Source organism: Saimiri boliviensis, chromosome 6 (assembly GCF_048565385.1).
Source record: "Saimiri boliviensis isolate mSaiBol1 chromosome 6, mSaiBol1.pri, whole genome shotgun sequence".
NCBI classification, from domain to species: domain Eukaryota; kingdom Metazoa; phylum Chordata; class Mammalia; order Primates; family Cebidae; genus Saimiri; species Saimiri boliviensis.
In genome coordinates, this window is record NC_133454.1 from 120,131,900 (window position 1) to 120,145,510 (window position 13,611).

General features: G+C 48.4%; 1 protein-coding gene across 2 annotated transcripts in view; it reads left to right on the forward strand.

The window, feature by feature from the left end:
• Positions 1–5,262: 5,262 nt before the first annotated feature.
• Positions 5,263–13,611, forward strand: part of CD6 (CD6 molecule) — a 52,776-nt gene continuing 44,427 nt past the window's right edge. For both annotated transcript variants that reach the window (XM_039471413.2, XM_039471414.2), the window contains exon 1: positions 5,263–5,471. In XM_039471413.2, the coding sequence (XP_039327347.1) occupies positions 5,423–5,471 (49 nt within the window). In that variant the 5' untranslated portion in view covers positions 5,263–5,422. The remainder of the gene's footprint in view (positions 5,472–13,611) is intronic.

A 13,611-nucleotide genomic window follows, 5' to 3' on the forward strand; every position in this document is an offset into this window, starting at 1 on the left:
CTGATAGAACCAAACCTTTTCCTACCCATGGTGCCATGTTTCAACCAAAGCCCCTATGCTTGTACCACAATCCCCCCAGCCCTCCCCATAAAGGCTGAATTCCCTGTGGTTAAAAGCCCAGGGTCTTCATCCAAACTGACCTGAGTTCAAAGCCTAACCCTACTAGTTATTAGTTGTGGGATCTTTTTTTTTTTTTTGAGATGGAGTTTCACTCTTGTCGCCCAGGCTGGAGTGCAGTGGTGCAGTCTCAGCTCACTGCAACCTCTGCCTCCCAGGCTCAAGCCATTCTGCTTCAGCCTCCCAAGTAGCTAAAATTACATTTGCCCACCACCATGCCTGCCTAATTTTTTTTTTATTTTTTAGTAGAGATGGGGTTTCACTATGTTAGCCAGGCTGGTCTCGAACTCCTGACCTCATGATCTGCCAGCCTCGGCCTCCCAAAGTGCTGGGATAACAGGCATGAGCCACCGCACGCGGCCAGTTGTGGGATCTTGAGAAAACTACCTTTCTAACTTCAGTGTCCTTATCTGCAAGGCTGTGATAAGGACGCAAATCTATTTGGTTGAGTTGCAGTCAGAATTGAGGGTTAAGATTCCATGTAAAGTATCTGGCACAATAGGAAGTGCTCACTAAGTATCCGTCAGCATTAAACTCCCCTGTGCCACATGGTGGGGGTGACAGCCTTCTGGTTCTAGGTCCTGTCTTCCTTCTGGTGGGAGAGTCAGGCTTCCCTCAATAATGTTGTTTATTCCATTTTGCTGGGTCAAGGTCAGGAGGGAGATACAGTCTGGATGAAAAACTCCTGAGTTCTCTACAGGATGCAGAGCCACTGGGTGCCCCTTGCAAACTGAGTTCAGAAGGTCCTGCTCCAAGAACTTTAAATAAAAATGAGCTCACTGATTTGGACACCCAGCTGGGTACACCTTTCAGCTTCAGTTTTGAAGATTCATTATCTGTGAAACATGGACTGCTTGAGTTGTATCATGTCAATCTAGCTGGAACAAGACTCATAGTGCTGTCTGTCTTGCCTCTACTTACCCTGTGTCTTTCCAGGAGCCCCCCTCCCGCCACCCAACACCGGAGCTACCTGCTGAAACCTACCGATACTTCAGTTTGTCCTGTTCTCCCTATTTCATTTCTTTCTTTTCCTTTTCTGCCTTCTTTGGCTTTACAGCAGGCTTCTCTCCCCCAACAGGTTCCATTTTATCGTTCAAATCGTTTAACATGCATGTTTAATGAAGCAAGGTCAAACGCTAGTCAATATTTTGCCCTCCCACCAAATAATAGACCTTTCCCACTCTGTCATTCCTCACCAGTTTGTTATTGTTTTATGGTTTCTTTAGTTTTATCTCATTTTGTTCTTTTTTTTTTTCTTTCTTTCTATTTTTTTTTTTTTTTTTTTTTTTGAGACCGAGTCTCCCTCTGTTGCCCAAGCTGGAGTGCACTGGAGCAGTCTTGGTTCACTACAACCTCTGCCTCTCAGATTCAAGCGATTCTCCTGCCTCAGCCTTCTGAGTAGCTGAAATTACAGGCACGAGCTACCACACCTGGCTGATTTTTGTATTTTTGGTAGAGATAAGGTTTAGCCATGTTGGCCAGGCTGGTCTCAAACTCCTGACCTCAAGTGATCCACCCACCTCAGCCTCCCCAAATGCTACAATTACAGGCATGAGCCACCGAGCCCAGCCTATCTCATTTTTTTCCTAAACCCACAAATTGGTCATTTTTATCATTGTTTTATGCTATCGTGCTTATTCAATCCACTTCTGTGTTGACATATTTCTTTGCTCACTGTTCTTACTTGAATCTTAGCCTTTTTTTCTGAGATTACTTTTTTTGCTCTTGAAGAACATCCTTTAGAATTCTTTAGTTGAGAGTCTATTCGTTATAAATGCTCTCAATTTTCATCTGAAAATGTGTCTTTTAAACCTTATACTTGAAAGATAGTCAAGATTGACAGCTATTTTTCATCAGTACTTCGAGATGTTGTTCCATTGTCTTCTGGCTGTAATAGTTGATATTGAGATGTTAGCTGCCCATCTACCTTACCATCACTCCATCTTATGTCTAGTGATCAGCAGTTTTGCTACTGGAAAGTGTGACGTTGATTTGTTTTTGTTTATCATGCTTGGGTTGGGGAAGCTTCCAGAATCTGAGGATTGTGTCGTTCATCAATTCTAGAAATTTTTCATTTCCTTCTAGAACTCTTAGTAGACATATTTAAATCCTTGTTCCTTGTCTATGTCTCTTAACGTCGTTCAGATTTTCCATCACTTTGTCCTCCTGTGCTCCATTCTGGGTAAATTCTTCAGATCTACTGTTCAGCTCACTAGCTGTTTCTTCAGCCATATTAGTCTGCTGTTTATTTTTATTTATTTATTTATTTTTTGAGACAGATTCTTACTCTCTCAGCCAGACTGGAGTGCAGTGGCGCAATCTCGGCTCACTGTTACCTCTGTCTCCTGGGTTCAAGCAATTCTCATGCCTTAGCCTCCCATGTAGCTGAGATTATAGGCGTGTGTGACTACAGCTGGCTAAGTTTTGTATTTTTAGTAGAGACAGGGTTTCACTGTGTTGGCCAGGTTGGTCTTGAATTCCCAGCCTCAAGCTATCAGCCTGCCTCAGCCTCCCAAAGTGCTGGGCCTTAATCCACTGTTTAATCTGTACATTGGGCTTCTACTTTCAAAAATTTATGTTTTTACATAATTGCTTGCTTCTTTTTCCTAAATCTTCCTGGTCACTTGTAATAGTCTCTTGTTCCTTATCAATACTTTCAATTAACAACTTTTAATTCTTTAAGTATATGAAACATCCTGATTTTGCATTTTATATACCATAATCCAACATCTGAGATGTGTTCAAAGGTCTACATTTTTAGTTTATTGCTTTGTGCCACCTCGTGCCCTGTGTTTTCTGATTTTTCTTTCTTACAGCCATGTGAACTCATGTTCTGTGGAACTTTTTCTGTGGGATTTCTTTGTGTCATGACTATAGGGTGAGTTACTCCAGAGAGGATTTTCTGCCATGTGCTTAGGGAGCTATTGTTTACCTTACTTTAAATTCTTATATTACCTTTTGTTTGGTTGGTTGTTTGTTTTTTGTGTGGTTGTTTTTGCCATACAGGTACCATGAGTTCCACCTCCAGGGCTGTTAGTGAGTAGACTTGTGGTGAGGGGCATTCAGGGTTGACATTTATTTTTCTCCCACTCAGAGTCCCTGCTGAGTTGGGCAAGCTCTGTGTCACCTCCCTTTAAGGAATTTTTCTCTCCAAGTTCTCTGCTGTGGATGTTATGTTTCAGTGCTCTTTGTTTAAGGTAGAGATTTCACATTTTGTTTTTCACGTTGATTTTGTTTTTCAGCTTTAACTTTTGTCCATGTTTGTAAGACTGAAGTTCTTGGTCAACTGGATCAACAGATAATTCTCTGGTGGCTGTGATCACTTTGGATTTTTGTTTTGTTATCTTTATATATTAATATATACAGGGTCTCACTCTGTCGCCCAGGCTGTAGCACAGTGGCACAATCTTGGCTCACTGCAGCCTCAACCGCCTGGGTTCAAGCAATCCTCCCACCTCAGCCTCCCTGGCAGCTGAGACCACAGGTGTACACCACCACGCCTGACTAATTTTCACACCGTTTGCAGAGATAAGGTTTCACCATGTTGCCCAGGTTTGCCATTTTTGACCTAGGATAATTTTCTTCATTTCTTGCCACCTCAGGTACACATTTGAAAAGACAGTTTACAATATTTTTGTGGTGTTTTGTATTAGGAGAATTTTTCATCATATGCTGTCTTCCATATTGTCAGAAATGGAGTCTAGCCATCCTTCCTGGCCCATTTCAAATGGGTTTCTCTTAGGACCAGGAGACCGCACGTGACATGTGTCCTACCCTGGCCTGTGGTTTGGTCACTTATGTATGTGAAATTCATGCTCCTTGAAGGCAGAAATATGGTTTCCTCTTTTTCCCTTCCACAGAGTCCAGTCCAGAGTTCTGCACACCAAGTCTTTGTAAATGAATGGAATTGCATATGGAAGCTCCAGGCACCCATACAAATCTGTGCTGCCAGCGACTTCCACCAGAGGGCAGCAGCAGCAGGTGCCAGCGCTGGGGCAGGACTGGGCGGGGTCTCAATCTGGTGGGTGGGGGGTGGGGGGTTGGCTGGCTCCGTGTGGCTCCAATACCTGCCGCATCGAAGGCCTACATCCACCTTTAAGATCAAACCCAATGGAGGAAGACTGCTCCCCATTCCACCTGTGGGGGAAATGAAGACAGGCAAGGATGCAGGAAGTGGAAGGCCAGGGGGGCTGGACCTGGGATGGGGCCCACTGAGGCAGGGCCAGGATTTGGAACTAAACCCCTTCTGGACTTGACCGCTTCCAGGGTCCTGCTTGGACAACCAAATTATCTGTTCCTATGTTCATTCAAGAACATGATTCAGCGCCTACTGTATGCCCCACGGGGAGTACCGTGGGGAATTAAGCATACTTGGTCCCTGCCTTCTTCCCATTGCGTCAGTCTGCTGCACTGCAATGGGTCAACTCGGGGTTTCTCAGGCAGCCCTGGGCTTCCTTCCTTCAGCCCTTCGCTCCTGCCTTTCCCCCTGGCCCAGAGGCCTCCCATCACTGCTGCTTGTCGAAATCCTGCTCAGCCTTGTAGACCCAGCTCCCATGCTTGACTCCCACAGAGGCACGTCCAGTCTGGTACCTGGAGATGGGAGCGCTGGCCCCACTGTGCCATCTTAGGGGCAGTTCCCCCAGGGCCTTGGCTCCCTTCTCTGTAGAAGGACTTGTGGGATGGTCATCTCTCAGGCCCTTCCCAAGTATGTTTCTCAGAGGAGAGACTTAGGGCATCAAGACTGTACCCTCCTTCCCTGCCACCATTGCACCTAAGGTTAAGGTAAAACTCACGATTTAATCCGTGAGAGTCAAATTCCGTGGACTGGGACAGGCCATGGGTCATTCACTCCCTCTTCCAATATGTATTGATTGATCAACTACTACGTTATCAATTCTTCCTTTTGGGCCACCAGAAATGAAGCATGGCCCTCCACTTCCCTTCTTAGAAGACCCTCGGGAAAGTGTGCTTACGTGGAGGCATGTGCATGCGTGTGTCTGGCTCTGTGACTCTCGGGGTGCAGCCTGGATGGGTGGGCTCCCAGTGCAGGCAGCTGGGGCTCTCAGCAGCCCAGCTTCCTGCAGACCAAAACCACAAGCAGAACAGGGAGGCGTGAGAGACACTCACAGGCTGGGTTTGGTCGCATGCGTGTCGGAGCGGAGAGGGTAGAGAAACACAGGAACAGGAACAGCAAAGGGCAGAGCAGACCCGTGCCCGGGGAGCACAGAGACCGTGTCTGCCTCCCGGGCCCACGATGGTGCTTCCCACGGGCAGCCACGAGTAGCCGCCAGAGACAGCTCCAGACATGTGGCTCTTCGTCGGGATCGCTGGATTGCTGATGGCCGCCCTCTCAGGTAGTCCCCCTTCCCTCGTCTCCTGCCACTCGTGCTGGAGGAGCTGGGCCCTCTCGGTCCCCTTTCTGGTTGTTTCCTTGTGGTCACCTTTCTGGAGTCTTTTGGCCAAGACTATACTCAGGTACCAAGGAGCTCCAGTTTCTGGGGCTTGGAGAGGACACAGGAGCCCCTCGAGGGCCCAGGGCTGTGCCTGGAGAAGGCTCCCTTCCTGAGAAGCCTCCTGGAGTGAGAGCATGCGAGAAGCATGCTTTGTGCCTTCCCAGCGGGTCCCCAGGGTGTGAGGAGGGACGTGCCTCTCCCACCCTTAAACTCAGGAACTTTCCCATTTCCTACTTCTTGCCAGCTCTTAGGAAGGAACACTTCAGAGAGGTTCCAGAGACGCAGGACCATTGATGGTGGTACTTTCTTTTTTTTTTTTTGAGACGGAGTTTCGCTCTTGTTACCCAGGCTGGAGTGCAATGGTGTGATCTCGGCTCACCGCAACCTCCACCTCCCGGGCTCAGGCAATTCTCCTGCCTCAGCCTCCTGAGTAGCTGGGATTACAGGCACGCGCCACCATGCCCAGCTAATTTTTTGTATTTTTAGTAGAGACGGGGTTTCACCATGTTGACCAGGATGGTCTCGATCTCTCGACCTCGTGATCCACCCGCCTCGGCCTCCCAAAGTGCTGGGATTACAGGCTTGAGCCACCGCGCCCGGCTGATGGTGGTACTTTCAATGCTGAAGCTGAGGCTTGGAGTCCAACAGGCTTTTGCCAATCACAGGAGAGCACCACCCGAAACAGGACTCAGAAGCCAAGGGGAGTTGTGGACAGCCAGGCGCTAATGGCCTCGGCACAGCCAGATAGGGTAGTCTAGGGTATAAGCGAGCAGGAAGGCCACCCCCACATCTCGAGCGTCCTCCATGTATGACAAGGCACCCTGTACACCTGGGCCAGGGAATCAGATGGCCAGAAGGTTTGGGGCCCTGGGCTGTGCTCCCCAGATGCTTGCTGGCCCCTGTTGAGTGCAAGGTCCAAGCTAGCAGGACCTGGGCAGGGGCCTGGAGATGCAAGAGAGCCTGACCCATTGAGCTCTCACATTTGGGGGATTGGGGAGACCGGTATGCGCCCACCCTGCAGCCGGGGAGCCAAGTGCTTTCATTTTGTGGTGGGGGAGACCCAGGAAGACCCCGTCGGGAGGGGCCGCCGAGCTGGCCTGGAGGACGGGTACATGTCGGGAGACTCTGGGCAGGGGGTGCTCTCCTCTGCCCTGATCCGCAGGTGTGTGTTCCAAGCCCATGGCCACATACTGGTTCGGGGAAAGCCATTCGGCTCTGGGAGCTGGCGCTTGTGTGCCCTCAGCCCTGTGCAGGCAGCTTTGCCCCACTAACTCTACCAGGAGTTTCCAGAGCAACCGCTCTGGGAGTTCGGCTGCCTTCTGCCCCTGAGCTGAGACAGACTGTCCAAGAGCGGCCCCCTTTCCTCTTCCCCACAAAGCCCAGCCACAGGCTCAGGAGCAAGTGAGATCCAAAACATCTTCAGACCAGCTCCTTCTTAGCTTCCCAGCGGGAATGAGGGCCAGGGGCTGAGCTAGGCACCGGGTGCCCTTGGCGTCCGAGCCATGGCAGCTGGCCCAGCAGCCAACTGGGAGAACTGGCTTTGCATGGTGCCCACAGGAGAGCTGGGAACCCAGGGGCCTGGGCAGAGCTCAGGGAGGTCGAACAAAGTAGCCCTGGAGCATCCAAGCTCCCTCGCTTCAGTCTGCCCCACCCCGCAGCTCCTGCCGGACCTGCTCCTTCTCAGGACCGTCATCCACTTTATGTTTTTGAAACTGTGTTGATATTTACGTGACTCACTTGTTGTTATCAATGCAAGCTCCGTTTTGAAAGGAAACTTGACATCATTTTTGTAAGTGGAAAATCAGTATCATTTGCCATAAATAAAAGGTAAAGGGAAGCATACAAGTAAATGGTGGCAAAACCCAATTTGTATTATGCTTTAGCAAAAAGTGAAAAGACGGTGAAGACCCAGAGCTCATCCTGTGAAAGGGGAGATGAGGGAGGGGAGAGGAGATGACCTCTGGCTCCAGTAGCCATTTTCTTCTTGACTTTGCAGAAGGACTGAACACACCGTGGGCAGGGAATAATTTTCTCACTCTGCCATCTCAGAGCATTAAACGCAGCTCCCATAAACTTTCCCGAGGGTTGCCAGAGGTGTGTGTCCTATGAAAAATACGGCCTCTCCGGGCAGAAGGAAGACTGCACCTTCAAGCCGCCCCCCTGCTCCTCTCCAGAGCTGATGCAAGGGACACAGAGCTGCTACATCCCAGGTCTGGCTGAGCTTTTCTTCCTCTGTGTCCAGCTCAGCAGGCCCAAACCCTGCAGAACCTGACCCTCGGAGGGCAAGGTTGACCCACATCTACTTGTGGGGAGTTTGTGTTGGGCCGACCGCACTGGGGAAAGGAGACTAGGGCCTCCAGGGAGAAAAAGAAAGGGAAAGAAAAATGACAGCCAAGAGGGAGGAAAGGGAACTGGGAGAATGAGGCGCCTGTGGAAGTTCCAGGCCTTCACCGCAAGACCTACGTCAGGGCGAGGCTGCCTGGCTCTGCCCTGGGACCACAGGCCGGTGGAATCCTGCCCTCCTCTGCCCTGGCAGACCTGGCCGAAGCCTCGCGGTGCTTGGGCAAACCTCCTCTCTCCTTTCCTTTCTAGTCCCAGCACGTGATGCTATCTCCTCTGCCCGGGCAGCCTGGGTTCTGGGCCTGGACTTGGTTTGTGTTGTTGATTTCTGTTGCTTAGAGATTCAAGTCTCCAGTTCTCTGCCTCAATTTCCTAATCAGCCAACTGAGGATGAATGAACAGAGAGAATGAGTTGGAAGCCCTTGACGGGGAGGGCGGGATGGCGTCATGAGACCCCAGGTTCTGCCCCGGTCCTGCCGCTATTCATCGTGTGGCTGTGCTGTTTTCTTCTCCAGCCTTGTTTTCTCATCAGTGGAATGGGGGTGCTTTGTTCAGACAATCTGTAAGAAAGATTTTGTCCAGGCTGGGCACAGTGGCTCACGCCTGTAATCTCAGCACTTTGGGAGGCCGAGGTGGGTGGATCGTGAGGTCAGGAGTTCCAGATCAGCCTGGCCAACATAGTGAAACCCCATCTCTACTAAAAAAAAAAACAACAAAAAACAAAAATTAGCCGGGTGTGGTGGCACACAGCTGTAGTCCCAACTACTCAGGAGGCTGAGGTGGGAGAATCAGTTGAAACCAGGAGGCGGAGGTTGCAGTGAGCTGAGACTGCACCACTGCTCTCCAGCCTGGGTGACAGAGTGAGACTCCATCTCAAAAAGTAATAATAATAACAGAAAAGAAAGATTTTGTCCAGGTCTGACACTATGACGCGGTAACAAAGACCCAGGCCTCTCCCACCAGGGCAGTGCTGAGCTCCGTGGCTTTAATTCCAACCGGGCTGCTTTTGTATATGAGAAGGCTGTTTGTGGTTACTTAAAAAAAAAAAAAATAGTAATTCTTTAAGTAACAATTTTTAATTCGTCTTTTCCTTGATTCGTGAGTTCAACATACTAATCATATTTTATGTATAAGTCCTGTAATTTTGATCAATGATTTTCGATGGGCCTTTGATTAATATTTGAGCAAATGACGTTGAACAGAGGAAGCTTCCTTAAATAATAAATACACTTACAAACGTAGCTAATCAAACTTCTTTAGTTCTGTGCTGTTCAGTAGGTAGTCACCACAATCATGCCTTTAAAATGTGATAGTCTGAATTGAGACATGTAAAGTGTAAAATATACAACAGATTTTGAAAATGAGTTTAAAGAAAGTGTAAAATATCTCAATAAATTTTATGTGATTTATGTCGAAATGATAATTTTGATAGGATAGGCTAAATGAATTTTATTATCACAATTAAGTTCATATATTCCTTTTTACTTTTTAAAAATGGGGTTCTTGGTCTAGTGTGGTCATTTACGCCTGTAACCCCAGTGCTTTGGGAGCTCAAGGCAGGAGAATCACTTGAACCCAGGAGTTCAAGACCAACCTGGACAACATGACAAAACCCCAACCCTCCAAAAAAAACTCAAGAATTAGTCTGGAGTGGCGGTGTGAGCCTGTAGTCCCAGCTACCGGGGAGGCTGAGGTGGGAGGATGGTTTGAGCTCAAGAGTCTGAGGCTGCAATGAGCCGTTATGGCACCACTGCACTCCAATCTGGGTGACAGAGGAGACCCTGTCTCAATAAAAAGTAGGGGGAGGGGGGCCCTGGAATATTTAAAATTATATACGTAACTTGCATTATATTTATATTGGATAGCACTGCCTTTGATACTCTAAACCACATTTATAAATATAATGAATTCCACATTTTATAGAGTAAGAAACAAAATGTTCCCAAGAATTTCAAAGAATGCTTTTAGAAGTAAAAAACTAGCGTAAGCAAGGTGAGTATTAAGTTATTTTAAAAATTGTTTACAGATATAGGTGGTTGTTTACAGATATAGGTGGTAGACGAGCAGTTTTCTTACGTGGATATATTACGCAGTGGTGAGATGTGGCTTGTAGCATACTCAGCACTGAAATACTGTACCTCGTACCCAAGAAGTAATTTTCATTCCTCACTCCCCTCCTGTCTTCCCATCTTTTGGAGTCTCCGATGTCCACCACTCCATTCTGTAGGTCCATGTGGACGTGTTGTTTGGCCCCTAAGTGAGAACGTGGTTGACTTTCTCTTTCTGAGTTATAAAAGCGAATATTACATTCTCTTAAATATTCTAATGTTGCAGACATTGTCAAATTCTCTTACATTTTCTACTTCAAAATTGAACTGAAGTCAATTACCTGTTCATATTCATGAGGAACTCAATGGCCAAATGTTTTTAAATATCACAAATATAGGACTTCATACACCAACCCACGGAAGTTGACCCATCCCCTGTGCTGCTGATGGATGCACGTGTGCCCTTTTTGATAGTCCGTGCCCTCCAGTTGGGCTGGCTCCTTTACCCATGACCTCCGAATCCAAGTTATATGAACCTAATCCCCTACACCTGCCCTGCATCTGGCCTTACTGCTTGATTGGACTGAATTAAACACACGTGTTGGCTTTTCTATTCTGACCTCTTTTCACATTCTTCCTGCCTAGCAATACTTCATCTCATAGATGCATAAATCATGTATGACAGGCTTCTGCATCCTTCTTCTGGCTTAGCTGGGCTCTCTGGCTACAGGCAATGACTGAAGAGGACAGTTAGCGTGGCCTTCACTGTATTGGGGCCATGGAAAGGGGTAGCTCCTAGGGCGCTGGAGCTCAAACTTTACAGAGATCTAGAAGGAGTGAGAAACCCTGCCCACGGCCCTCCTCGTTCAGACCTTATTTATTTATTTATTTCATTTCTTTTTGAGACGAAGTTTCGATTTTGTTGCCCAGGCTGGAGTGCAGTGGCGCGGTTCACCACAATCTCTGTCTCCCGGGTTCAAGCGATTCTTCAGCCTCTGGAGTTCGCTGGGATTACAGGTGTGCACCACCACACCCGGCTAATTTTTTTGTGTTTTTAATAGAGATGGGGTTTCTCCATGTTGGTCAGGCTGGTCTTGAACTCCCGATCTCAGGTGACCTGCCCACCTCGGCCTCCCAAAGGGCTGGGATTATAGGCATGAGCCACCGTGTCTGGCCCAGACCACATTTATTAAGACCTTATTTATTATATGTATAGAACACTCAAGAATTAAATTCAGCCCCCAGCTGTTAGATTCTGAGCTAAGGAATCAGCCTTCTCCCTGGGGCAATGAAGAATAAATAAGTGTCCCCAACTGTCCTTTGGGACCGGAGCTTAGAGGGTAGACTTCCCAGGTGCATGGCTTGGACCACAGATGGGACACCACGAACCTTAACATCTATGCCATGTGCTCAGGCCTGCCCTGAACAGACCCTGGTGAGGCTGGGATCCCCAGGTCACATCTATTTCCTCAGCCACTGTGGCCTCCAGGCCCTCCATCCTCTGCTTAGCACTGGCCCCTCTCCAGACTCAGGGCATGGTAAGTTTTCCAGAGTAGATCTTCTCAGGGAAATTTTATTCCAGTCCACCTTCCTGGTGTTGGCCAAAGTGTCCTCCACCTGGCAATTTACTTAACGTAACTTCCCTCCCTTTCTTCCTTCTTTCCTATTTTTTTTTTCCTTTTCTTTTCTTGAAACCCAGTTTCACTCTTGTCGCCCAGGCTGGAGTGCAGTGGCGCAATCTCTGCTCACCGCAACCTCTGCCTCCCGGGTTCAAGCTATTCTCCTGCCTCAGCCTCCCGAGTAACTGGGATTACAGGCGTGTGCCACCACACCTGGCTAATTTTGTATTTTTAATAGAGATGGGGTTTCTCCATGCTGGCCAGGCTGGTCTCGAACTCCTGACCTCAGGTGATCGGACCGCCTTGGCCTCCCAAAGTGCTGGGATTACAGGCGTGAGCCACCACGCCCAGCTGTCCTTTTCTTTTCTTTTCCTTTCCTGTCTGGTCTGGTCTCTTTCTTTCTTTCTTTTCAACAGTCTCACTCTGTTGCCGAGGGTGGAACACAGTGGCACGACCATAGCTCACTGCAGCCTCAAACTCCTGGGCTCCAGGCATTCCACCACCTCAGCCTCCCAAGTAGCTGGGATTGCAGGCGCCTTACACCATGCCTGGCTACTCTTTCTTAACTGATGTTTTAAAATGTAAATACATTTATTTTGAGAAGAAACTTTATATCACTCCCTTAAAGGGAAAGCCATTATAAATCACCGTCATGATTATAATGGTGAAAATAAGCACAATGGAAATAAAACAATGTCATTACATTCTAGCCAGATGCATTTGCTGCTTTTCGTTTCCTCAAAAGGGAGGGTTGTAGATGTCAGAGCGATATTAAAGGCTAACCCCATGGTAGGATTTCTCCACCAAATCTATAATCAGAAAGGCTGAAAGGGAAATAAAGGGCGAGCGTAACTTCCTCACCATGTAATACAGTGGTATATAATGCCAAGTCAGTGACCACTTAAATCATTATGCATAGTTTTGGGTATGTGTCCCTTGGAAATACTGATCCAGAGAAAGGACAAAGGGGGTGGGAACTGTGTCCCCCGACAACACGGAGCCTGGGGACACTGACTGCTCAGCTGCCTGGGGTGACGTCCTGGACATGAGACCCCATTTCAGGTGCTCCCAAGCACCCTGGGAAGTCCCTGAATTTTCCCAGTGAGGCTTGAGGTTGGGGGGCACCCAAGCTCATGTCCCCTGATTCAGCTCTCGGAAACGGCCCCTGCAGTCTGGGGAGGAGAAGGAACCCTGAGGAGGGGCGAGGTGGGTGGGGACTTTTACAACTAGCTCTGGTCCTAACTTGCTGGGGGATCTTGGGCAAGTTCCTTCTTTCTCCGGCCCTAATTTCTTTCTTTCCTGGAAAAAATGGGTAAATTGAACACTGAGGATCCAGCCCAAACATGCTTGTACTTTATGTGTGCTCCTTGCGGCTTTACAGGTTATGGAGCAGGGCATCTGGCTGTATAGAGCAGAGATCCAGCCCCTAGACATTTAGGGTCATAACCCCAGCCGCCATCCTGCCGTAGAGACTCGTGGACCCTGGCAGATGTGGGTTCTGAATTCCATCTCTGCATGGCCCCAGGGTTGTTTCTCTGCCTGATGCTAGAGACAAAACAGCTCACCAAAGTATGCAAGTTAATTTAGGTGATGTATCTGAAAACAGCCGAACAAAATGCAGTGCTCAAAGCTGTTAGCTTATAAATCCTATATAGCAAGACCAAAGATAATCCCTTGCTTATGCGGTGGTGAACGTAGCGCTCTTTGCACAGTGAGCTCCGTTACCCACATAGCAACCTCATTTTATAGATGAGGAAACTGAGGTTTCGCGAGGCTAAGAGGCTTGTTCAACATTTGTAGCTAGTAAGCGTCAGGACTTGAGCTTGGGTCTCCCAGCCAGCAGGCTGGTGCTTATTCCGTTGAGTAGGAGTTGCCTGACTTGTTTCCAGCTGGCCGCCCTACGGGCTGTATCCTAGCACAGGGTTTCTCCCCAGACACCATCCCCTAGCCTTGCAGCCTCACCACTGAGTCTAGGGACAGCCCTGTGGGGCCTCTGAGGTCCTGGGCCCCCGGAAGTCTTCTTAACAACAGATG